The following is a 26425-nucleotide window of genomic DNA, read 5'->3' as shown; positions in this document are numbered from 1 at the left end:
AGGTGTAGCTGCAAAGCTTGGCTCTTTCGCCCACGGGAGCCAGTTGGTCCAATAGAAGATATTACCTTACCCACCTTGTCGCACTAGTATCCGGAGACCAACACAGCGACAACTCAGCATATAACACATGTAGTGCAATTACATATGTGGATCACAGAAACCCCCTTGGGAACTGCCAACCGCTGTGCCAAGACTACTTCTGCCCCTGCTTTCCCTGCCAGCCTGGGACTCCAGCACCCTGTCCTGTTGAGCCAGACACGCCCGTCTGCTCCAACACAGACCCAGGGTCTGAACCACTTGCCCCAAAGCTGCAGACTACACTGAAAGCGACTTGAGAAGTGTTCCCGTCTTTAACACTCAGAGGCCCAACTCTCAATGGGGTCCAAACCCCAAATAAATCCGTTTTAGCCTATATAAAGCTTATACAGGGTAAACAAATAAATTGTCCGCCCTCTATAATACTGATAGAGAGATATGCACAGCTGTTTGCCCTCCACCCCCGGGTATTAATACATACTCTGGATTAATTAATAAGTAAAAAGTGATTTTATTAAATACAGAAAATAGGATTTAAGTGGTTCCAAGTAGTAACAGACAGAACAAAGTGAATTACCAAGTAAAATAAAATAAAACACACAAATCTGAGTCTAATACAGTAATAAAACTGAATACAGGTAAAATCTCACCCTCAGAGATAAGAAGAACAGGAGTACTTGTGGCACCTTAGAGACTAACAAATTTATTAGAGCATAAGCTTTCGTGGACTACAGCCCACTTCTTCGGATGCATATAGAAGTGGGCTGTAGTCCACGAAAGCTTATGCTCTAATAAATTTGTTAGTCTCTAAGGTGCCACAAGTACTCCTGTTCTTTTTGCGGATACAGACTAACACGGCTGCTACTCTGAAACCTATAACTACTTAGTTACTCTAGGGCAGGAGTGGGCAAACTACGGCCCGGGGGCCGCATCCAGCCCTCCAGATGTTTTAATCCGGCCCTCTAGCTCCCACCAGGCAGCGGGATCCAGGGCTTGCCCCACTCCGGCACTCCAGCTGGGGAGCGGGATCGTGGATTTGCCCCACTCCACATGGCTCCCAGAAGCAGTAGCATGTCCCCCCTCCGGCTCCTACATGTAGGGGCAGCCAGGGGGCTCCGCACACTGCCCCTGCCCCAAGTGCTGCCCCCGCAGCTCCCATTGGCTTGGAACTGTGGCCAATGGGAGCTGCAGGGGTGGTGCCTGTGGACAGGGCAACATGCAGAATCGCCTGGCCGTGCCTCCACGTAGGAGCCAGAGGGGGGACATGCTGCTGCTTCTGGGAGCTGCAAGAAGTGAGCACCACCTGGAGCATGCACCCCAACCCCCTCCCGCACCCCAACCCCCTTCCCCAGCCCTGATCCCCCCTCCCGCCTTCCAAATCCCTCCGTCCCAGCCTGGAGTAAACTTCTGCACCCCCAACCCCCCACCCCCACCCCAGAGCCCGCACCCCCAGCCAGAGTCCTCTCCCCTCCCCTCCCCTCTTCACACCCCAACCCTCTGCCCCAGCCCAGAACCCCCTCCCACACACTTAACTCCTCATGTCTGGCCCCACCCCAGAGCCCACACCCCCAGCCAGCACCCTCATCCCCTCCCACACCCCAACCCTCAATTTCGTGAGCATTCATGGCCCGCCATGCAATTCCCATACCCGGATGTGGCCCTCGGGCCAAAAAGTTTGCCCACCCCTGCTCTAGGGTTTCTAAGCCACAGAGAAAATATTCTTTATTCTTACTCTGTATAGAGTTTAACTATTAAAATAAATAAGACATTTAATGATGTGCTAACAGATTTATCATGACAGCAGTCACGAATCCTCCCAGGAGCTACAAAGAAAAGCAGCTTTCGATTTTCTTTCTTTTCAAAGAAACAATCCAAAATCTGTCAGACATTTCCCCCCGTCAAAGCTCAGCCTTTCAGCAGATTCATGTCTGTGTTGCACGCAATGTCATCACAGATGGTTTCTATTGGTGAGGATTTCTGAGTGCTCTCTGCTTCGGGGGAGCTCTCTGAGATGCTCACCTTCTTCCTGAACCGCGAGCTAGTGTTCCTCAAAGAGGAGCGCAGCTCCCTGCTTCGTAGGGCGTAGACAATGGGATTCACCATGGAGTTCACCAGGCAGAGGGTGCTGCAGAAGGCGAACACCTTTCTGATGTGATCATTCAGGCTGACGAAGAGGCTGTACGTCATGAGAGCCAGCACTGGGGACCAGCACGTCATGACAATGGCCAGGACCATCACTAATGTTTTGGCGAGCATGACGTCCATCCTCATCTTTGCATTCCGCTGCCCAGCCTGGGTTTGGCGTTTCTCCATGTACACTGTGTGCTTATGAGCCTTCCAAAGCACCCGGACGTAGGAGTAGACTATACACAGCAGCAGAATCATTACCAGGCAGATCCAGCTGGACAGATACTTGCTATCAACAAAGGGAAACAGCTCAGAGCAGGGTGAGTTTACCTTGCAGCAGTTCCACCCCATTAGAGGCAGGAAGGCAGTGATCATGGTAGCGATCCACATCACAGCCATGGCCACCACAGCCCTTTTCCTCGTCACGATGACCTTGTATTCCGATGGCTGATAGATACAGACATAGCGATCAAATGCCATCAGCAGCAAGCTGCCCAAGGACGCCGTGAAGGACGTGTTGACCCCTCCAAGCTTCAGCAAGAAGATCTCTTTAGAGGAGTCAGTTCTGTTGAAGACATGGAAATCAAGAAAGCTGCAGACAAATACAATGCTGGCCAGGACATCTGCTAGGGCCAAGCTGCTGATCAAGAGGTAGGAAGGCTTTTTTCTGATCTTAGGGGAAGCAAATATCAGATACAACACCAAAGAGTTTTCCAAAACGCACAGAATCCCCACAATGGAGCACAGCACAGCTATGCCTGTTTTCTGAGTGAGGCTGTTAAGGACCATGTAACATTTCAGGTCCATGGTATTCATGCTGCAGTTGGACACCTGACATCTCTCCATTGTGATTATCCAGGACCAAAAAGCTTTCCAAAGACCAGGGGCTTCCTTGGTGAGCCTTCAGAGGGTGCTCTGAAAAAAAGATGTAGAGGGGAAAAACTTATATTTGTACCCAGCACAAAGAACAACACACACAGCTAAAGGGACATGAAACAGTCAGAGAATGGGAATGGCTGAGCCATTACAAACATTGACTCTATCTCCCCTTGTAAGTACTCTCACACTTCTTATCAAACTGTCTGTACTGGGCTAGCTTGATTATCACTTCAAAAGTTTTTTTTTTCTCTTAATTAATTGGCCTCTCAGAGTTGGTAAGACAACTCCCACCTGTTTATGCTCTCTGTATGTGTGTATATATATCTCCTCAATATATGTTCCATTCTATATGCATCCGAAGAAGTGGGCTGTAGTCCACGAAAGCTTATGCTCTAATAAATTTGTTAGTCTCTAAGGTGCCACAAGTACTCCTGTTCTTCTTTTTGCGGATACAGACTAACACGGCTGCTACTCTGAAACCAGTCAGAGAATATCCCCTGTCCCCAACCCCCTTTGCAAAGGATTTGAGACCGTACAAAGGAGAAAAGAGACCAGCGAGAAATATTTCTATGTTCTCTGTCCAAAGAGTTGTGTAACTCTGGGTGGGACTGGATGGCCGAGGGTAGTGGCAGTGGGACAGACATAGGGGATGGCATATCTCAACTGTCAGTTCAAATCCTGCTGCTCTTACTAAGGTGAGTAGTTCCACTGACTTTATTTGGGATGACCCATGAAATTAGAATGAGCCAGATTTGGTCCCAAGTCACTAGAGATCGAGAGCTATGGCCCCCTGATGGTCTCGATGTGAAAAGAGTAGGTGATTTCAGTCAGCTCTTGCCACTAATATCCTTGCTTTTAGCCTCAGCAGAAATGCCCTGGATTCCGTTGTAGTCACCACGAGGGGGCAGTAATTACAAAGCTTCCTATTTGACAGGTCACGGGACATATTATACTGTAGGCCAGTGGTTCTCAACCTTTCCAGACCACTGTACCCCTGAAGCCTGAGCCCTGCTGCCCAGGGCTGAAGCATGTAGTTTAGCTTCGCGGGGTCCCCTGTGGCATAGGGTCCCAGGCAGTTTCCCTGCTTGCCACCCCCTAACACCAGCACTGCACTTGCAACCCCCCCAAATCCATCCTGCAACCCCCCTGAGGTCACAACTCCCAGGTTGAGACACTCTGATCTAGATGAGTTGACATACCCCCTGGAAGACCTCTGGGTACCCCCAGGGGTAAATGTAGCCCTGGTTAAGAACCACTGCTGTAGGCTATATGGTGTGAAATACAGAGGATTGCCAGTTCCAAGCATTCAAAACTCATGAGTCAGGACTCCAACAAATCATGAGATTTGTAAAAATAAGTTTGCGGTTCTTTTGATTTGCCTTCTGGTTTTTGAGCCTTTAGGGTTGCACTCAGGTCACGTTTTGAAGCTTTTCTGTACAGTCACGAGGGCTGAACAATTACTTAAAAAAAATACAACAGCTGATATTGTCATGTAATAGCATGACTCCAGGAACTGGGTTTTATAAAAAACATCAACCATTGTGAGTCTTATATTGCTTCATCACCCTAATATCTGAGTACTTCCCAAGTATCTAAAACTAGAAATCATTGCTCTTTCTTACTTCCCAGGTTGTTAGGAAAAATAGCAGAGTTGGTGAATGGGTTATTTTGTGTGTTAGTTGTGTAGTGTGAGCGAGTGTGGGTGAAGAATTTATTGAGAGACAGGTAAATCAAAGCCATGAGTCTTGCATTTAGGGCCTGATCCAAAGCCATTGAAGTAATGAGTTTCTATTGACTTCAGTGGGTTTTGGATCAGGTCCCTTGGTTCTGGAAGTGGTTAGATCTGTGGTCATTCTTTTCACTTGTCACAGTGAGTTCCACAGTCTAGATACAGATCCTGTGAAAGTTCTGTCTCATGTGCTCGCAAGATTAACTTCTACCACCACTGGAATGCAGACACTGCAGGGGTGGAATGTTGCAGCTATTTACCAGCCCCACACAGCAGTTTAGGACAGGTAGGGAAGAATAAATTATCTAAGGGCACGTCTTCACTGGCAACTGCCGCGGCAGCGCTTTAACGTGGCTTGCATAGTCACTGCATAGCACTGGGAGAGAGCTCTCCCAGTTCCCCCAAAAAACCACCTCCACGAGGGGACTAGCTACCTACCAGCGCTGGTGCACTGTCTACACTGACACTTGCAGCGCTTGCGGGGCGGGGGGAGGGGGGGGAAGTGTTTTATCACACCCCTGAGAGAGAAAGTTGCAGCACTGTAAAGCCAGTGAAACTGCAAGGGGAATTTAGGGGGGATAGATTGTACACAGATATAGTGCTCGATTAATAAAGAACTAAAGGAAGGTAATTTAATTAATGCAGATCAATATGGAAAACAGATCCAGTAAAATTAACCTGATATTTTTGGATGAGATTACAAGTTTGGTTGATAAAGGTAATAGCGTTGATGTAATGTACTTAGACTTTTGTAAGGCATTTGACTTGGTACCACGTGACATTTTGATTAAAAACGAGAAGGATATAAAATGAACAAAAACAATGAGGAGTGGCACCGTAGAGACTAACAAATTTCTTTGGGCATAAGCTTTTGTGGGCTAGAGCCCACTTCATCAGATGCATGGAGTGGAAAACACAGTCGGCAGGTATTGCATGTGCTATGTATTTATACCTGCCGACTGTATTTTCCACTCCATGCATCTGATGAAGTGGGTCATATCCCATGAAAGCTTATGCCCAAAGAAATTTGTTAGTCTCTACGGTGCCACAAGGAGTCCTCGTTGTTTTTGCTGATACAGACTAACACGGCTACCCCTCTGAAACCTGTCATAAAATTAACATGGCACACATCACATGGATTAAAAAGTGGCTAATTTATTGGTCTCAAATGTCATTGTAAATGGGTATGTTTCCAGTGGAGTCCCACCGGGATCTGTTCTTGGCTCTATGCTATTCATTTTTATCAGCAACCTGGAAGAAAACAAACTCATCACTGATCAAGTTTGCAGATAACACAAAACGTGCGGGAATGGTAGATAAATGAAGAGGACAGGTTACTGAATTAGAGCAAACTGGATCACTTGGTACACTGGGTGCAAGCAAGCAATGTGTGATTTAATACCGTTAAATGTAAATGTATAGGTCCAGGAACAAAGAATGCAAACCCTACTTATACAATGGGACTCTATTTTGAGAAGCAGTGACTCTGAAAAGATGTGGGGGTCATGATGGATAATCCACTGAATATGAGCCCCCAGTGTGATGCTGTGGCCAAAAGAGCTAATGCAATCTTTGGATGCATAAACAGGAGAATCTCAAGTAGGAGTGGAGAGTTATTTTACTTCTGTATTTGGTACTGGTGCGACTGCTGCTGGAATACTGTGTCCAGATCTGGTGCCCTCAATTCAAGAAGGATGTTGATGAATTGGAGAGGGTTCACAGAAAAGCCACAAGAATGATTAAAGGAGTAGAAAACCTGCTTTACAGTAATAGACTCAAGGAGCTCAATCTATTTAGCTTAACAAAAAGATTAAGGGGTGACCTGATCATAGTCTATAAGTACTTACACAGGGAATTAATAATGGTCTTTTCAATCTAGCAGAGAATGGTCTAACACAATCCAATGGCTGGAAGTCAAAGCTAGACTCATTCAAACTTGGAAATAAGGAGTACATTTTTGACAGTCACGGTAAATAACCATTGGAACTATTTAACAAAGGTTGTGGCGGATTCTCCATCACTGCCAATTTTTAAATTAAGATTGGATTTTGTTTTAGAAGAGGTGCTCTGGTAATCATTTCGGGGACATTCTCTGGCCTGGGTTATCCAGGAGATCAGATTAGATGATCACAGTGGTCCCTTCTGGCCTTGGAATCTATGAACAATGACCTGAATTGGAATGTGGTTATACCCCAAGAGCACACAGCAACTTTTCACAAGTTCTCTGAGATCTTTAATAACAGCAAGTGATTAGGACCCGGGATTTACATTTCTTCCTAAACTAGCCCATTTTCAACATTCCTGCCAGAAGATTAGAAAGTGCCATTCCAGTTCCTGGGACTCAATCCAGCTATTTTGGGAAAACAAGGCACAGATTGAAATATTTAATCTTCATTAAGGACATTTCCATTATGATGATTATTAATACCTAGCTCTTATAGATTCATAGATTCTAGGACTGGAAGGGACCTCGAGAGGTCATCGAGTCCAGTCCCCTGCCCTCATGGCAGGACCAAATACTGTCTAGACTCTAGACCATCTCTGATAGACATTTCTTCAATTTGTCCAGATCATTTTGAATTATGACCCTGTCCTCCAAAGTAGTTGCAAGCCCCCCCAGTTTGGTATCATCTGCAAACTTAATAAGTGTACTTTCTATGCCAATATCTAAGTCGTTGATGAAGATATTGAACAGAGGGGGTCCCAAAACAGACCCCTGCGGAGCCCCACATGTTATACCTTTCCAGCAGGATTGGGAATCATTAATAACTACTCTCTGAGTACGGTTATCCAGCCAGTTATGCACCCACCTTATAGTAGCCCCATCTAAGTTGTATTTGCCTAGTTTATTGATAAGAATATCATGCGAGACTGTATCAAATGCATTACTAAAGTCTAGGTATACCACATCCACCGCTTCTCCCTTATCCACAAGACTCGTTATCCTATCAAAGAAAGCTATCAGATTGGTTTGACATGATTTGTTCTTTACAAATCCATGCTGGCTATTCCCTATCCCCTTACTACCTTCCAAGTGTTTGCCCACGCTCCCTCCTATTTCCGACCCATCTCCCAGGTCTCCATGTTCCCCATTTACCTGTGAGCTTTGCTCGCCTGTCCCCGTCGAACCTAGTTTAAAGTCCTCTTCACTAGGTTAGCCAGTCTGTGTCCAAATAGGGTCTTTCCCCGCCTCGAAAGGTGAACGCCATCTCTGCCTAGCAGTCCTTCCTCAAATAGCATCCCGTGGTCGGGATCCTGTATCTAGCACTTTTCATCAGTAGATCTCAGCGTGCTTATGAAAGAGAGACAGTTTATTTTATCTATTATGGTTTTGTAAATCTCAGCCATACTGAAATTGTATTTCTTTCCCTTCAATCCCTCATGCTGAAGATGAATTATAGATAGGGTTACCATACGTCCTCTTTTTCCCGGACATGTCCGGCTTTTTGGCACTCAAACCCCCGTCCGGGGGGAATTGCCAAAAAGCCGAACATGTCCGGGAAAATGGCGGCTCTGCTCCTCCCCTGACTCTTCGGCTCTGTTTAAGAGCTGAGCTGCCCGAGCGCTATAGGCTTCAGGCAGCCCCCGTGCCTCCGGACCCCAGCTGCCGGCCGGGCACTTCCCTTCCCGGGCTCCGGCGGCGCAGGGTCCGGAGGCATGGGGGCTGCCCGAAGCCGGTAGCGCTGGGCAGCTCGGTTCTTAAACAGAGCCGAAGAGTCAGGGGAGGAGCAGAGCCTCCGGCCGCTGCAGCTCTGCTCCTCCCCGATTCTTCGGCTCTGTTTAAGAGCCGAGCGCTACGGGCATTGGGCAGCCCCTATACCTCCGGACCCTGGGAGCCGCCGCCGGAGCCTGGGAGGGGAAGTGCCCGGCTGGGGGCGCAGGGTCCGGAGGCAAGGGGGCTGCCCAAAGCCCAAGTGCTACCGGCTTCATGGTTTGCCGGGCAGCCTCCAGACCCTGCGCCCCCGGCTGGGCGCTTCCCCTCCCGGGCTCCAGCTGCGCTGGGGAAGCGCCAGCCGGGGGCGCAGGGTCTGGGGGCTGCCCGGCAAACCGTGAAGCTGGTAGCGCTCGGGCAGCCCTTTCCGCGTGGCTGGGAGTGGGAGGGAGGAGGGGCGGAGTTAGGGCGGGGAAGGGGCGGAGTTGGGGCGGGGTTAGGGGGTGGTGAAATGGGCGGGGCCAGGGCCCATGGAGGGTCCTCTTTTTTTATTTGTTAGATATGGTAACCCTAATTATAGATGCTTCAGATTTTCTGTTCAGTTGATTTCATCCTTGGCCATTAGAATGCCACACAAATTAAACCCCTTAAACACATTTTTACATCTAACCCAGGCAAGTATATTCATCACAAAAAGAGAAAGAACCATAACTTTCCAAAGCTGGATGCAGTACCACACCATGGCCCCGATTCCAAAATGTGATCAGCACAGGCAGATAGTGAATCTCTAGTGATTCCTGAACCCCTGGGGATCGGTTACAGCACAGGACTGAGGCCCAATGAATCTCAACAGCAGCACTTCTGAGTAGGATAGGGTTTAGGACAGTGTTTATTGAGAGATTTAACTGAGCCTTCTGGTTCCAGAGCAGGTTTTTTCTGAGATCAGCAAACACTCGCAGGAAGCTAAGGGGCTGGAATGCCCTCATCACCTCTAGCAGCAGATATTTTGATTCTGTCCCTGATCTTACAGGTATGGGGGAAGCTCAGTAGGCCACAGCCCATGCTGGACCTTGGTTTGGGAATCCAGGACTTCGGTCTGCAGAGTTATCAATCCAGCTTTTTACACCAGCACTGAATGCACTCTTTGAAAACCAGTTCAGGAGTGTGGGGAAGGGAGTTTGCCAAGTGAGCACGCACATGTGTGTGTGTGTATGTGTGTGAGTCGAGAGACAGACAGCACTCCAAGGATGAAAGTCTCTTGTGTGTGGCAGACAAAGTTACAAGGGGACTGCCAACGCTCTTCCTTTGTTGGGTGGAGGTATTTCCTAGAAACAAAGCATGTGAGTTCAGTCACATCTGAAACCTGCGGATCCCCAGTCCCTCCCACTCCCAGAACCCCTGGAGAGCCTTTGAGGAGTTCTTTCCCTCTTCTGAAGCAAACAGCTGGATTTCTCACCAGCCCCCCATGATTGGGGGTTAATTATTCTGTTTCCTCCAGCGTGAGGAGGAGGTGGGAAAAGGGGTTTATGGAGAGATTTGAAGGAAGCAGCTGAGGATACTTGACAGACAGAGCGAGGGAGATGGTTCCAGTTCTCGGGGCAGCATGAATGAAGGTGGGAAGCTGAGGGTGGAAGAGGAAGGGAAGAGGGTTGGGAGGAACGCAGGGAGGTAGGGGGTGTCACAGTCACAGGACTCGCTGCACCTCTCTCCCCCTTTGGTCCCTCTGAGTGCATCTCCTGAGTTATTCAACCTGGTGCCTGTACTATTTCGGGGCCAGGGGTGGTGTTTGTCCACCAAGCTCAATTCCTGTGCCCATACCAGTGCTGTGTCACCATCACGCCAGGCAGGGTGGGTATGCATCCCCACGCCACTGCGCTGGGCAGGGCGTGCGTGTCATTTTGGCTTTCTCTCGATCTGTCTATTTCTAGGGACCAGCAACTGAGTTCTTGCTGTCTCGAGAAGTGCTATTGCCTGGATTGCAGGTGCTTAATGCCACTGCTGCTCGGGGCGGAACTCCATGATTCTTCCACTCTTAAACCCAGCCCTGGGACACAGCACCCTGTGGCTCAACTGTTCTTACGCTGCAGATCTGAGTACAGACCCCTGCAGTTCTTCCCTTCAGGAGCCTGTGACCCGTGGTGTCCAGGGACCACAAAGCCTGCTTAAAATCACAGTATGATTTCTTTAGCAGCTGGAATAAAGCAGTAGAAAATAAATCGCATTTTAAAACAACAGGCAGGCTACACTAGAGTCCTGCTATCCCCTGATGATGACCTAGGCAGGCCTAGCTTCTGCAGACACCCCTAGCAGGCTCTTTTACGAGTCTCTTCTCTCTGGTTTCTCCCTCTCAGAGACTGTCCCTCTATAAACCCTCTCTATGGTTCTTTGTTCTCCTGCATTCTTGGGCCTTTTGACTGGAGGTTGACTGGAGACAAAGACAGAATCAAAGCTAATAGTTCAGGCCTTGTCCCATAACAAACAGTGTTTGCTGAGAGGTGGCTGTCCTCCCACCTGTCTTTACAGACATACATCTAGCCAGTTAAACCACGACAGTCCTACAGAAAACATCCCAATAACCAGGCCAACATATGGGATCAAACGATTACAGAGCAGCTCCCTGGGGAGAAGGGGGAAAGGAGAGCTGAGATGCAGTGGGGACAACGGCAATATAGGTCAATGGTAATGCATGGATTTACTGCGGTAAGAGACAGGAAGCCAGTTCAGCTGACACCACCCTCGCAGCGAGCCGCTCTTTCACCATGTAGTTGACACATTAGGAACCTGTGGGCAGAAAGCAGTTTGATGTCAATATCAAACAGGCTGTAAAATCTATTTCCTGGGGAGACCTCAGAACCCCTGGAGCTGGCTGCGGGTAGCTGAGAGAGAATTTTAAATTTCTGCCTGGTGCTGCAGGGAGCATTTTAAAGGGCCGTGCTAGAGACAGGACCATTTGAAAATGTCTCTGGATGAATGTTGTAGACAGGTAAATCTGCTGTGCATGCATCTATTAGGGACAAAGAGGCTACAATGCAGGGGAGGAGCGAAGCACCAAACCCACAGGAGGCCTCTCATATCTCCAGTTGCAAAAGGGACACGGGAACTAGAGATGGGCCTGCTCCCCAGCTGTGGTTAATCAGGGTAGCTCCATTGAGATTAATGGGATGATGCCCAGTTACAGGATCTGGCCCCCCAAACCTAAATCTGGGCAGCCTTGAACTTTGGGGGAGATTGAAATCAGATGTTTTCCGGTGCTGCACATCTATGATTCTTCATAATGGGCCACACCAAAATGCTGGACCATGTCTGAACTTTATTAACCAGCCCAAAAGATGGCTAATGTTTCTAGCACAAGATGCATGCTCTCAGAAACAGGAAACGTGAGCAAATCCACTTCTTCATTTGAGACTTGAGGCCTTAGGGACTTCCCTTTCTTCTTTCTGGTGGCTTGTTTCTGAGAGAGAGAAAGAGAGAGAGTAAAATCTCTTCACACTTTCAAACAGCCACTTCTGTCACTTGGTGATCTGTTATCTCCATCTTAGCTCAGTGATCACATCTCCAGGAAGACAATCAAGAGAAATACTCATAGACTTTAAGGTCAGAAATGACCATTGTGATCATCTAGTCTACAAAGCCACTGTCCTGGCTGGCTGTGACCAAATCCTCTGAGAGGAAGAAAAACTGTTAACTGCCATGAAAAGAGCATTCTCCAGCCTGCTTGAGGGATTGTCCAACAGCAAATGGAAGGGGTTTAGGAGATGGGCGGTTCCGAGGTTTGTCAGAAGGAGATGGAGCCTTTCGCCTCAAGGTCACCACATCCAATCCATGTTGGTAGTGACCAAAAGCTGTTGTCTATTGTGCATAGGCATAGACCATCAGATCCGTGCGTCTGTCAGTCTAAGTACAGCGAGTTGGTGGGTTTCACTCCAGATCCTTGTGGACAGGCCTCCAGATGGCAATAATCACCGTCACTATAGCACCCTGATGGCTGCAGCCCTGAACCCCAGCGCCTCGGCCATCCTGAATCCCAACCCTGAACACTGGAGTTTCAGCTGTTAGCAAAAAATGTTTTCAAGTTGAAAGCACCGGCTGCATCTTTCTCACGCTAGGTTAAAAATCCCCAGGCCCTAAACACCTGCAATATTCTTTGAAAAGAGGAACTGTCCAAAGAAATTAAGCCACAGATGAGACAAGCAGCCATTGCAACAACTAGCAAAATACCACAGACACAAACAGGGCTGATGGTGGGGGAAAATGAGGGGGGTGGGGGAATGCTGCACAGAGTGAGAGGATCTCAGCAGCATTTGCTGTGTATTGATGAACTGCTGGAGGTTTCAGGTATTTGTGCCTGACGACCATGCGGTCTCCCTCAATGACCTTTTCGGTTAGATGACTACAGCAGCCGTAGGTAGCAAACAGGGACAGGATGGAAAGCAATGGAAAAGGTTTCAAAGACCTTTCCGCACAAAGACTTCAGCACTGACGGGTGATTTGCAGTTTCCATCCCCAGATGAATTCCCCTTGTTTCTTTCACCCCTGCCTCCCCTGTCACACTAAACGCTGCAATTGCTTTGGTTGCAGGACACACCGTGCTATTAGGTGTCGTCCACCCAATTCAGTGTTATATTGGGCCTGATCCAATGTCTATTAAAAGAACAATCTGTTGACTTCAAGGGATATTGAATAAGGCCCACGGCATACAGCTGTCAAGTGCAGAGGTGCAGAAGGGGTTTAGGAGATGGGCGGTTCCGAGGTTTGTCAGAGGGAGATGGCTGAGGAGAGTAACCCAAGTGATTAGGGGGCTGGATAGACCAAAGTATAAAGAAAGAGTAAAACAGCCAGATAGGAATATGTTGGCTAAACGAAGAGCGTGGAAGGAGGGACAACCGGATGGTCAGATGCACAAGATAATACAGTAGACAGAGATTTGTTCAAGAGGCGTAATCAATGTCTGTGAGTATCTGAAGCCCGTAAATACCATGGGGCCAATAGAGGGCTCCTGACACAGCAGAACCACCATGTTCCTGCTGGCTGGGAGGGCAGCAGGCTGTGGAGAGCGTATGCCACCCTGGACGGAGCCCAGCTTTGTGGGACCTCCTTGCACATCCCTGCCTGGTGGAGGGCCGGTCAGGCTGTGTGGGGCCCAGGCATGGTTAGAGGGTCCTTGCCATTCTGGGCTCTCCATGAGAACAACGGGAGTTTTGCCTGAGAAAGGACTAAGGGTGAAATTCGCCCTGAGAGGAGGCCCAGCACAAGGCCTATGCAACAGTCCAGGAGGGCTTATATGGGACTCAAGTGGTTCCTAGGGCCATCTCTACAGGGAGGCGGATTTCATCCTGCATGGAACCTGAGTCAGGAACTCAGGATTTGGCTCCAAATATTCACAGAAGCAGAACAGGAAGAATAAAGCCTGTGATGTTTTGGGATTAGCTAAAGTTACAACGCAGAGATGGACCCAGAACAAAGCCCCCAGATCCGAACACCCTCCATAGCCTGGGGAAGTTGGGCCCAGATCTGAACGCCGTGTTTCAGGACTGTCCCTGCTATAAAATAACCCCAAGAAGCTAGTAACAAATAGAGGCGGTGAGCTGGAGCTAAAGGAGAACAGTAGCTTTAATAAAGGCTGAATGGCCTGATGTAAAACAGATAACTGCTGATCCTCCCTACCAGAGGTTCCTACAACTGAGGGCCATTACTTCCCTGCCTCAGCGCATGTCCAGAGATACTTACCCTACAAACACTGGGGCTTGATCCTTGATCCCTCATTGAGATCAATGGCAAAACTCCCAATGAGGTCCAAGACAACAGGCTTGGGTGCCAAGTTAGCCTGAACATATCACCCTTGGAGCTTTGAGCTGCATTAGATTTCCCCAGCTCCCACACAGAACTAGAAAGGAACCTGTTCCTGAAAAACAGGTAAAGGAAATAGTTATATCACCTGGGCCCAGTAAAATTCTGGGGAAAGCATCGGTGCCGCTGAGCACTGTGACGAGAGACAGACCCCGATGCAGGTGAAAGGGAAGGGCCTGACCCCGCAAAGTCTTATGCACTATGCTCGTGTTCAGCTTTAAGCATGTCAACAGGAATGTTCCCATGCATCAGGTTAAGTAAGTGGGTAAGTCTCTGAAGGAACAGGGGCCGGAGTGTTATCTTCAAACGTTCTGAATACAGAAGTCAACCCTTATCACAAATCAGCCCGTGCAGGACATTTTGCACAATCACCAGAACGGGGTCATATAGTTCATTCCACAAGACGAATGTGTCCCCTCTTATTGGCTGCAAAAGGCATCTGCAGGGGCAGGTGGTTTTGAAGGAAATCAGACTTTGCCAGTTGAAAAAGCTGGACTGAGACCCTTTCAAAAACAGCAAGATAATCGCTCAGCATTCTTCTTTGCATCCCAGGTTTGTGTGAGCACAGTCGCTGCTGAAACAATGCCACAGGTCCTGGGCAGGTCTCCTGGAAGGTGCACAGACACCGCAAGTGTTCAACAGGGCGTGAAAAGGCGCAGGGACACTGTGGGAAGGAGAATAGGGAATAGGCCAGGGGTGGCCAAACTGCGGCTCGTAAGACGCAACATGCGGCTATTTTACAGTTAAAGTGCGGCTCACAGAGCCCCCCACTTCCCCTCCATTCTTCGCTTACCAGACTGGGAGTAGGGGGGAGCTTGAGGCTTCCACCCTGCGGCGGGATGATGGGGCGAGGGGCTTCTGCCAGAGACGACTGGTGCTGCTGAGAGTTGGGGGGCACAATTTAAAGGTTTGATTCCCCCAACTGCTTGAGTCACACACTCCCTCTTACCCTCAATGGCCCCTTCCTGCAGCTCCCCGGTGTTAGCTCGGACCGGAGAAGCAGCGGCAAACAGCTGGGAGCTGCAGGGAAGGGGCGCTCCACAAGGAGAGGCAACAGCAAAAGCAGCAGCTCTCCCTGCAGCTCCCAGCTGTTTGCTTCTGCCCCTCCCCAGGGCTGCAGTTCCCAGCTGGCCGGCTCCAGCAGCTGCCATGCAGGGAGGGAGCTCGGTGGCACCATGTGACCAAAGGGGGCCTTTAAACTCTGGCAAAAATTGGGGGGACAGATGATGCCACACATCACCTCTGGCTTCTCCCCACCAGGGAGGGATTCTTAGGGCTCCAGCCCCAGGGGGTGCACCTGCCGGGTCTCAGGACATCAGCTGGAGCAGGGCGGAAGCCCCGAGCCCCAGCAGGTGCCTCCCATGCAGCTGAAGCTCCGGCAGGTGCGCCCTGGCTCTCGAACTTCTGAAGATTGTTGTATATGGCTTGCAGGGTCGGTAAGTTTGGCCACCCCAGGAATAGGCAAAGGGAAATGACTTGGCAGATCCTGGGGGAAGGGGTCAATAACAGAGGAGATGTAATTACATTAATTATTATTATTACCTATATAGAGGTTTTCACCCGTGGATCTCAAAGCACTTTACACAGGTGGAAAAATTCAGACGTTAGATGGGGAAACTGAGGCCAGGCAATGGCAGAGCTGGGACTAGAACCTAGGTAGGAAAAGCTGTGCTGGGTGTTACAGGTAAGAGTAAGAAATTTCAATCCGATATGGAAAGCAGTTGGCGGCCTACGATAAAAGGAAAAGGCAATCCATACGCAAGGAAGGAGCCAGTCAGCGAGTGTGGGTGATTTTTCCCCGCTAGAAGTTTCTGTTTGAGAAATCATTTTTTCCCCATTAATATCTCTGTGGCTGGCTCCCTTAAGTAATCACTTAATCATCTGTGTAGGAGGAGTCTCACTCAACTCACATCCTCTTAGGGAGACCCTCTCAGCCTCCAATGCAGCTATAACTATCAATGCCTTAATATTGTTTGGCAACACTGATTCCTCTGGCACCTCAAATCCACGCAAGCTAAGGTATGGTTGGATCCCAGAGCCTTGCATTGGAGTAAGAACTGTGATTCTTCTGCTCTTAATGATGCTGCTTATGGCAGGGATATAGGGTATAAGGCAATTTGAGAGATGGCTGCCTACATCTCCGGAGATTAGTCACCAGACCAACTCCCAATATATGTTCTGGTGACCAATAAAATCTGTTTAACGGGTTCACTCCTGCCCCCACTGAAATCAGTGGGAGTTTTGCCACTTGACATCAGTGGCAACAAGGTTAGGTCCAATATTTATATTTGGGAAACGCCCTCCGGCCTACAGAATTGGTGGTATCTTTAACATTCCACCTTGAGCTTTCCCAGAAGCTACTCACTTGAGTGAAGTGACACATATTCACTAGGTAAGAACACACTTATGTCTAGAGATGGGCTCAAATCAAAAGTCTTGATTTGAACACCTTAGAAATGTCCTGGGCGCAAGCCAAACCCTGAGCTGAATTTCACAGCCAGGCCTAGTCACTCGGGTCCCAAGAACTCCTGGACTTTTGGTAGAAAAACTGGATCTCAATTTTGCAGCAAGCATTCCATTGTGCCAAGGATTTTATGCTCTAATTGCCCCCTTCTTGTTTACTGCAGCTGTTCTTGGAAACATTATACAGTACGTGCAGCAGAGAAACATTAACTACTGCATGCCGATATTGAACCTGACAACCTGCTCCTCTCTAGAGAGAGAGAAGTCATGCTGCTAGATAAATTGGGGCATGTCTGAGAGCTCGGTGGAGACAGCAAGATTAGCAGCAACCTCCTAACTCCTCTTGTTCCATTCGGGTTTCTAGGCAAGGAACGGCTTCTTCCCACAAATACAGCACAGCCTTGATTATCCAAACCTCTGCGGTCAAAACCCACATTATCCAAACTGAGGTTACCTCCTTTGACATCTATGCATTACACTGAAAATTCCCTTCCTTATCGAAACGTGGGTGATCTGAACATTTTCAGTGCTCCTCCCACATCATCCAGAGAATGGAAGTCGTATTGCGTATCAGAAAAGCAAAATTAAGGCCGCAGGACCTTTGTGATGGACTCGCAATACAGGCACCAGTCTCCAAATGTTTCTAAATCAACTAAAAAATGACTTCTAACAGGATGACAGTTTCATTGCTTATTTTGTGAGGCGCCTACAGAACAATGGGAGCTTCCTGGAAAAGAACTTGCAATCAGATTTTTATGAACAAGACGAAAGATGGTCTTGCGGTTGACGAATGGGTTATCTTACTCGCTCTATGAGTTTGGGCAAGTCATTTGCTGTACTCTTGCCTGTGACTCATTTTCCTTTTTGGTAGAACGGAGATATCACCACCGAAATCACAGAGCGGCAGTGAGACTAACATGCTCTGAGATATTCAGTGTTACAGCACTAGAAGGGCGAAGTGCTATTATAAAATGTTTAATTTGGTTAAGTGCCAAACTGCAGCATGTTTTTAGTGTGTGTGTGTGTGGGGGGAATCTGTCTAATGCAGTCCAGCACACACTGATCTTCCCATCAATATTGTTGAGACATGATCTCTGTGCTGTGGGTGCTGGGAAGAAGGTAGTTGATATACAGAAGAGGAGCTGATGGAGGCAGCGTACCGCAGGGTGTTGAATTACCTAGTTAGCTATCTCCTTGTTTTTTACATTTGAAGCTTGTGGGATAAGCTGCCTAAAGCCACCCTTCTTCTCTGCTGAAGTCATCTGGAGTTTTCCCATTGACTTCAGACCCTGAGTGCCAGATTTACAGAAAAGCTCAGGTCCCATTTAGGCACCTAAATAAGTGCCCAGATAGGCAGAAGAGTTCAGCACATTGGGTGCTGAGTATTTGAAAATCTGTCCCTAAATTAACAAAGTTTTTTTTGCATGAGGATATAGCTTTAACTTGTGCAATCAGAAAATACACCCATGTTTGGACAGTGCCTACCACTATGGGGCTGGGCCTCTAAGCCATGCGATAGAAGTAATAAACTTCTTATCACCACCACCACCTCACTGCCCTTAGCATGACTGGGAGGGAGCTTAAGGATGAACAGTTCTTTGAATAATTTCTCCTAGGTATAAAACAAAATCTCCCTCTAGTCCCCACCCGCCAACATCAGACATGCAGATCTTATCTCACCTCTGTTGTGCAGCATGAGGAAGATCTCACTTCTCAGTTTTGACTGAATTCCCCCTGATCCTCATCCCCTCTCCCAAGTCAGTGAGAGAAAGGGCTGCGTCTTGCTCCAAGCCTAGATCGGTTTAATTTTGTGTATTTACTCCAGGACTCCAAAATCAGAGAGAACATACTAGGACCAGATTCCCCTCCTGCACCCGCCGGTCCATCTTTCTTGGCAACTGGGCTGTTTGACGTTGTTTGGACATACTCATACCTAGAGTGTGTCCTTCCTCTTGCTGTCTGACTGTCTAGTGGCACCAACAGCAGAGAATGAGGAAGCATCAGCTTCCAGGGCACAAGAGTAGAAACATCAGGGGCAATAGCACAAGTAGAATGCCCCCAAATGGTCCCCTATCCTGCGGTATGAAAAACAACCAGTTCATAGGCACACGCTGACTGAGGGTTGTCTGCCCTGCAGTGGGAGATGTGATTGCAGCACATGTAGACATACCCAAACTAGTTTGAATCGAGATAGTGCGAGTACCAACAGCAGTGAAGTTGCAGCAACATGGACGTCAGCAAGGGCTAGCTACCTGAATAAGTACCCAGCGTCCCGGCTTGTATAGCCCAGGCTGCTGCTACTTCGCTGCCATTGGTACTCACCCTATCTAGATTCAAACTAGTTTGGGTATGTCTACATTGCTGCCCATACTCAGACACGTTTACATGTGCTGCGATCACACCTCCAACTGCAGTGCACACATGCCCTAAGTGACAAGTCTCTCTCTGTTACTCAGCCCTAGTATTGATAGCTGGGATTGTCATAAGGTCCCACCCTATCACAGTAAAAATAAAGGGCCCAATTCTGCTGCCTTTACTCCCGTTGAACAATATCTTACTTCTCAGGTAATCCCCTTGAAACCAATGGGATTTTTTGTGGAATAAAGCGCGACTCCACACGGGTAAAGGGCTCGGAATCTCGCCCCACTTTCAAAGGAGAGCAGAAAGGTGCTGTCTGCACAAATGACCGTGCCTCTGCTGAGCCAGCAAAAAACGAACAAAAAACCCCACGGGCAGGGGTAAAACAAGGGACTGCAGGCACAAGTGCCTGTTTGCAAGCACAGCTCCCCAGCGCGCAGACACAAATCAAGGGGTTTGAAGGCACCGGGGGTATTCTTGCTTTTTGAGGCATCCATGGTACCACGGGCTTGTCCATTCTCGGAGACAAATCCAGAGGTGACATCTATGGACTAATAAATTACATGAAGATAAAACGTAACTCCTGGGCCAAGAGGGCAGGAGAGTGGGTAGCAGGAAAAGCTCCCAAGAGACAGGTGCAGGTAGGTGTAAGAAAAAGCAAAGATAATTTAAACTAACTAAAGGGGACTCCTCAAGTGCACACTGCACTTCTCAATCTGCCAATCCATTAGAACAGGCGCAGCTGGGCTAATGCCAGTTGGGGCTGTCAATCAGGATGATTTTCCTCCGATCCAAGTGTGGTACGTCCTGGATGTCGCAGCTCTTATTAAACAGCCTGACTGTTACCCAGACACCCTGCAAAGCAGCAGCATTCTTCTTGGGAAGGGAGATGATACAAAGAGCCATATTCCTGCCTTCTCTCAGCCCCTGGGCAGCCTTAGTTAAGGGTCCGGTCCTGCTCTGGTAAAGGTCAATGGGAGTTTTGCCACCAACTGCAACAGGAGCAGGATCACACCAGGGTACGTCTACACTACCCGCCGGATCGGCGGGTAGCGATTGATCTATCGGGGATCGATTTATCGTGTGTAGTGTAGACACAATAAATCGATCCCCGATCGCTCTCCCGTCAACTGCTGAACTCCAGCTCGGCGAGAGGTGGAAGCAAAGTCGACGGGGGAGCTGCAGCTGTCGATCCCACGCCGCGAGGATGCGAAGTAAGTAATTTTAATTCGATCTAAGATGCGTCGACTTCAGCTACGCTATTCTCATAGCTGAAGTTGCGTATCTTAGATCGATCCCCCGCTAGTGTAGACCAGGTCTGGTCTCTTTCTACAGAAATTATTTACTGAAGCTTCTGCTGTGTTTCTTCTATACTTAAATTTAAGAGGTATCCTCCAGCATTAGTGTTACTAATAGGTCCCAGCAGCTGGGTCCCATTGTACTGGGCGCTGTACATACCCCAAGTACATATCTGAAGAGCTTACATTCTAATAGACAAGGCAGGCAGGAGGTACTATTATCCCCATTTTACAGCTGGGAACCTGAGGCACGAAGAGATCAAGTGACTTGTACAAGGTCCCACAGGACCTGGGAGTTCTAGGAATTGACATGGGGTCCTTAGAGTCCCAGCTTTGTGCTTTCATCCCAACACTAACCTTCCTCTCTGAAACAGAAAACACTTCCCAACAGTGAGACCCATTTGCCTGTGGATTATCCTGCCAAATGGAGATGCTGGGAGCCCCCATCTCTTGGGACCTTGAAAACTAGACAGGAGAAGGCAACAGACAATATTCTATGGAATTTCCACCCACTTGTACAAATAGCTTGCTTACTAGTAACAGGAAAAGTATATGACAGTTTCATGGATTTATGGCTCAGTATTACAGACTGTGAAGACTGCTAGCATATGGCAAAGAGACCTTCATATTTGTAAGTTTGATTCTGATCCCACTTACGCCAGTGGGTGATTCCACTGACTTCGGTGGAGATTTAATCTAAAGGAGAATATGGCCCTTTTTGTTTCAGTGCATTGCTATGATTAATTTCAGCTATCAAACTTATGCTGCATTGCTCAGAGTAGCATAGTTTTCTGTTCTCACTTGTAATAGTTTCTCTGCTTAAGTTAATTAGAGTAATGTTACATTAATGCTGCTGTGATCAATGTTCAGAAAGCACCTTGAAGATGCCATATTCTTCATTCAGAAATGTTAGCATAAGCCTTTTTCAGAGCTTTGAAACATTTAATAAAGTAACACTCTTTTTAATGCTCAACAGCTAATAAAAACAATTAAAAGAGTTTGTGTAATACATAATCATCACCACCAACGCACTAACTCTTCTCCCTCTGGCTGATTTAAATATTAAAACACCTTTGGCTTTGTATATATTTTAATTTTCATATGATTTATAGTTTCCATCTAGGAAACGTTTTGGCATTTTTCTGGATATTAGCTAATCATCTGGGCTTGTCTAAATGATCCTCTCAAAGACAGACCTGTTGTTTCTGAAGTCCTTGATGTTAAGAAAATGGCAGAAATTCAGTATTGAACGGTATTTTAAAAAACAATTCTCTCGTGCGAAATACACCTCTACCCCGATATAACATAACCCGATATAACACGAATTTGGATATAACGCGGTAAAGCAGCGCTCTGGAGGGGCGGGGCTGCACGCTCCGGTAGATCAAAGCAAGTTCAATATAACTCAGTTTCACCTATAACGCGGTAAGATTTTTTGGTTCCCGGGGACAGCGTTATATCGGGGTAGAGGTGTATGTGTAGGTGTAAGAACAGCATTGCAAATGGAAATACCGTGATAAAGCGTTGCAAAGTGATGCTTCTGTTATTACACAACAATCTACACATACTGAAGTATATTAAGCCTTAGCCTTTGTGTAGTACTTTTTAACTTCCGAGAGCTATACAAACATATACCATACTCAGTGCTTCTAACTGGATAGGTGACATTTGGCAACAACTCTGAGATTTCTAAAGTAATTCTTCATAAGACAAGAGGAAAACAATCCAGTGTAAACTCTGCAGTTTGAAGATCTACCTTTAATGCTCTCATTAAGAAAGCATTCCATATAAGCATCAGTTCTCCCACCCCAAGTGTTACTTTGCATTGCAGTGTGTCTTAAATAATACAGGAAAAGGAGCCCATCAAACAATCTAAGGTGAATTCTGCCCCCTCCCCAAATGATAATGCACCTCTTTGAACCCTCAGCAAAATTCTGCCAGACCTTGTGTGTGTATCAACACCGCTGAACTTTAAGGCAGGGGTTCTCAAACTGGAGGTCAGAACTCCTCAGAGGGTCGCAAGGTTATTACATGGGGGGTCACGAGCTGTCAGCCTCCACCTCCAAACCCTGCTTTGCCTCCAGCATTTATAATGGTGTTAAATATATTTTAAAGTGTTTTTCATTTATTAGGGAAGTCACACTCAGGGGCTTGCTATGTGAAAGGGGTCACCAGTACAAAAGTTTGAGAACCACTGCTTTAAGGCGTGGCATGCTTTATTGTGGGAAGGAGAAAAAAAAAAGAACCTTGCATGAAAGATATAACTTCGGGTTGGTGAATGAAATCTACTCACCTGTTTTTGCTTGGGTGTCAAGGCGGGAGATGTTTTAGGGACTTCCCATCCTTCCAACTGTCAGTGTATCTTGTACAGCTGTGCACTGTTGACTGCTGCTTTCTCCCCTATTCTGACTCCAGCTCTGGTTCTGCTTATTATTCTCCTGGGTAGAAGTTTGTGTTAGTCCCTTCCCCAGTCTCTCACTCTTTTTCATGTTCTCTTGGTGGAAAATATGTAATAAGTTTTTCCTTCCCTCCCCACTTCCTCTCTGGGTTTTGTGCTCTGCCCTTCTGGTCATTAGAAGAACTGTAGTGACAGATGTTTAAAACCTGTCTCAGATGCAGGGAATCAATTTGCTTGGCGAAGGTTTTCTTCTTCTCCAAGTGTAAAGAGTCTAATAGGAAAGAAACATTCAGGCTTCATTTGCCTGATTTTTAGGGTGGGGGGGAGGACATGACCCACATGTAAAATATTGATGCATCTGTATATATATTTATGTGTAGGCAGATGGCAAGTGCAAACAACTGCTGCTGATCTATTTATTTGTCCCAATAACAACATACATCCTTCTATAAGTACAAATTGTGCAAACAGCTAGTCTCTGAACAAACACTATATGTGAGCCTCATTTTACGGATGGCAAAACTGACGCAAAGAGAGGTAAAGTGACTTGCTAAAGGTCATGCTGCAAGTCAGTGGCAGCAAGGGGAAATCAAACCTAAATTTCCTGATGACTAACCCTGTGCTTTGTCTGCTAGAGCATACAGTTTCACAACTAGGCTCTCTCCAGACACTGTCTCGTCCTGGGGGTTATTTATGATCCTCTTCTTGTGGGCAATGTACGTGCAGCTCTGAAGCAGGGATCTCATAAGTGCTATAGGTAACGCTTGGGACGACGTTGATCTGTTACTTGTACTTTAACAGTATTTTGTATATAGAGTAGAACCTCAGAGTTATGAACACCAGAATTACAAACTGACCGGTCAACCACATACCTCATTTGGAACCAGACGCACACAATCAGGCAGTAGCAGAGACCAAAAAAAAAAAAAAAAACCCACCCAAAAAGCAAACAACGAAAAAACCACAGTACAATACTGTGTTAAATGTAAACTACTAAAAAAAATTAAGTGAAAGCTTAAAAAAAAGATTTGACAAGGTAAATGTTTTTGTGCTTGTTTCGTTTAAATTAAGATAGTTAAAAGCAGCATTTTTCTTCTGCATAGTAAAGTTTCAAAGCTGTATTCAGCCAATGTTCAGTTGTAAACTTTTAAAAGAACAACCATGTTTTGTTCAGCGTTACAAAGAACGTCCATTCCCGAGGTGTTCGTTACTCTGGGGTTCTATGGTAGATGGATTCTAACCCTGTCCCCCAAGTCCCTAAAATGGCCTCTGCCATGGGACAGAAACCACTTTGGATGCACTATGGAGCTGTCTGCAGCTCCCATCCACTGGCATAACTCCTTCTCGCTGCCATAAACCTGGCTCCAGACATGCCCTCCTGACTGCCCTGTTACTGGCCTTGTTCTCTGCTGCCAGAGAGAAAGATTTCATTCCCTTCCAACTTCTGCTCCCCATAATGACTACCAGCATCTTGATGCAGCGGATTTTGGATCCTAATCATCACTATTCATTGACCGATGGATCAATAGGGGGGAAAATGGAACTTATGACAGCCCTGTTTGCAGCTCACTGTCCTTTGCACCCTTCCTCCTCTGTCGTAAGGCTTGGCGCCCCCTTTCTCTATTGATTGTCTGAGATCCTTTCCTATCCAGTTCATCTTCCTCTATCAAAAACATCAAGGCCACAGATCTATCTGCATTAGCGTTACTCTGCTGCCACCTACTGTGGCGTTTTGGAGTAGCAGCCGTGTTAGTCTGTGTCTGCAAAAAGAACAGCAGTACTTGTGGCACCCAGGGCCGGCTCTAGGCACCAGCAAAACAAGCTGGTGCTGGGGCGGCACATTTTTAAGGGCGGCATGGCCGGCGCCAGAATGCCGCCCCTAAAAATGTTCCCCGGCCGCCCTAGCTCACCTCCGCTACTGCTACTCGCCCTCCCTCCCAGGCTCTCAAACCTGGGAGGGAGGGGGAGATCCCGAGCGGCTGTTTCGCGCGCCGCTGCTGCCCCTCCCTCCCAGGCGCCCAAGTCTGGGAGGGAGGGGGAGAAGCGGCACCCGCGCCGCGGCCACTCGGAGTCTCCCCCTCCCTCCCAGGCTCTCAAACCTGAGACCCTGGGGGGAGGAGGCAGGGCTGGGGATTTGGGGAAGAGGCGGAGTTGAGGCGGGGCCAGGGTAATTAAAGAATGGGGGGGGCGGGGCGGCCAAAATTGTTTTTGCTTTGGGCGGCAAAAATCCTAGAGCTGGCCCTGGTGGCACCTTGAAGACTAACACATTTATTTAATAGAATCATAGATTATCAGGGACAGATCATCTAGTCTAACCCCCTGTGCAAAGCAGGACCAATCCCAGACAGATCCCTAAATGACCCCCTCAAGGATTGGCTCATAACCCTGGGTTTAGCAGGCCAATGCTCAAACCACTGAGCTATCCCTCTCCCCTCATACGGCAGCATATGGATACTGAAAGAGAGCGGCCTGAGACGCAATAACAAATACAGGAACACCTCCCACTGTTCTCAGCTGTGGAGATGATTCTCCCTCATTCTCGGTGGTAGCTGCTGGGTGCTGAACATTTTTGAAAATCTGGCAGATTAGCAGGAGGATGAAATGAAACCAACTCTTAAGTAAGAAGCAACCGATGAGCAAAGGTTTTCACCTTAAATTCAGCTCCCAGGACAGGACAAAAACAAACAAAAAAATCCTTTGACCTCCGTAAGAGCTGGACTGAGCTCCTGCAGAGCTAATGAAGCAAAGAGATACAGGGCATCTCTTGAATCAACGACGACGAGTGGAGTGGGATATGCAGACAAGGTCCCCAGGGATGTAGCAAACTTAAGATGCTCAAGCTGCTCAATTAAGTGATAGCCGCTAAAAAGGAAAATTATGTGAATGGCCAAAGAGAAAAAGATCTAGGACCCGAATCCAAGCCTGTTGAAGTTAGAGGAAAGACTCCCATAGACTTCAGCGGGTTGGGATCAGGCACTTAGGCCTGCCTTGATTTCAGGGAGAGTTAGGCATCGAAATATTTTTGTGGATCTGGGCCTGATAGTCAGAGCATTTGGAATAGTCAACTTCTCCTCAACACATTATCAAGAAACACTGGGCTCTTACTCACATATTACATGGCCAAATCCTGAACCTCTTGACTGCGTTTTACCCAAGTAAGGATTTTATTCGATGTGTCGGTGTAGCTGTGGCAAAAATTTCTGGGTTTTGCCAGAAATTGCCAGGAAATTATTTTTTAAACGGCAGTAAAAATGTATCCCTTCCCTTCCCCCCCAAATGAAAGTTCCTGTGATCTGGTTTTGTGGAACAATTCATCTGTAATCTGTGCAGAGAGATTAAACTACATCATGAAACAGATGAAGGTGGAATTCAAGATTTCCGATTTTAGATGCACTCAGCTTTTACGCATGCGTGCCCACACGCGCGCGCACACACACACACACACTATTATGTGAATTTCTAAAACCATACTTGTGGTTTCAAAATAAACCCTTTCCCAAACTCCAAATATGTAATTCCTCCTGCCCTCCTGTGGAAGAAACATGGTTTGATTTTCTCATTTTAAATAATTTTTTGGCATACTTTTGCTTGTATTCCGGTAAAAAACATTAACCTGATGAAGAAAGTTATTGTAAATT

The 26425-nt window shown here is 47.4% G+C and overlaps 1 protein-coding gene across 1 annotated transcript; it reads right to left on the bottom strand.

The window, feature by feature from the left end:
- Positions 1-1670: 1670 nt before the first annotated feature.
- CNR2 (cannabinoid receptor 2) lies at positions 1671-22809 on the bottom strand. The gene is made up of 3 exons (XM_054011969.1): positions 22683-22809; positions 7869-8063; positions 1671-3078 (listed from the first exon to the last, which is right to left on the bottom strand). Exon 3 carries the CDS (start codon positions 3007-3009, stop codon positions 1942-1944), a length of 1068 nt encoding a protein of 355 aa, XP_053867944.1. The 5' UTR covers positions 3010-3078; positions 7869-8063; positions 22683-22809; the 3' UTR covers positions 1671-1941.
- Between the last annotated feature and the right edge of the window lie 3616 nt (positions 22810-26425).

The sequence above is a fragment of the Malaclemys terrapin genome, chromosome 22 (genome assembly GCF_027887155.1).
Source record: "Malaclemys terrapin pileata isolate rMalTer1 chromosome 22, rMalTer1.hap1, whole genome shotgun sequence".
In the NCBI taxonomy this organism is placed as follows: Eukaryota; Metazoa; Chordata; order Testudines; family Emydidae; genus Malaclemys; species Malaclemys terrapin.
This window is presented reverse-complemented; position numbering and strand designations above follow the sequence as displayed.

Coding starts and splice junctions, on each gene's coding strand:
- CNR2 (XM_054011969.1), bottom strand. CDS start 3,009: ATGGAGAGATGTCAGGTGTCCAACTGCAGCATGAATACCATGGACCTG.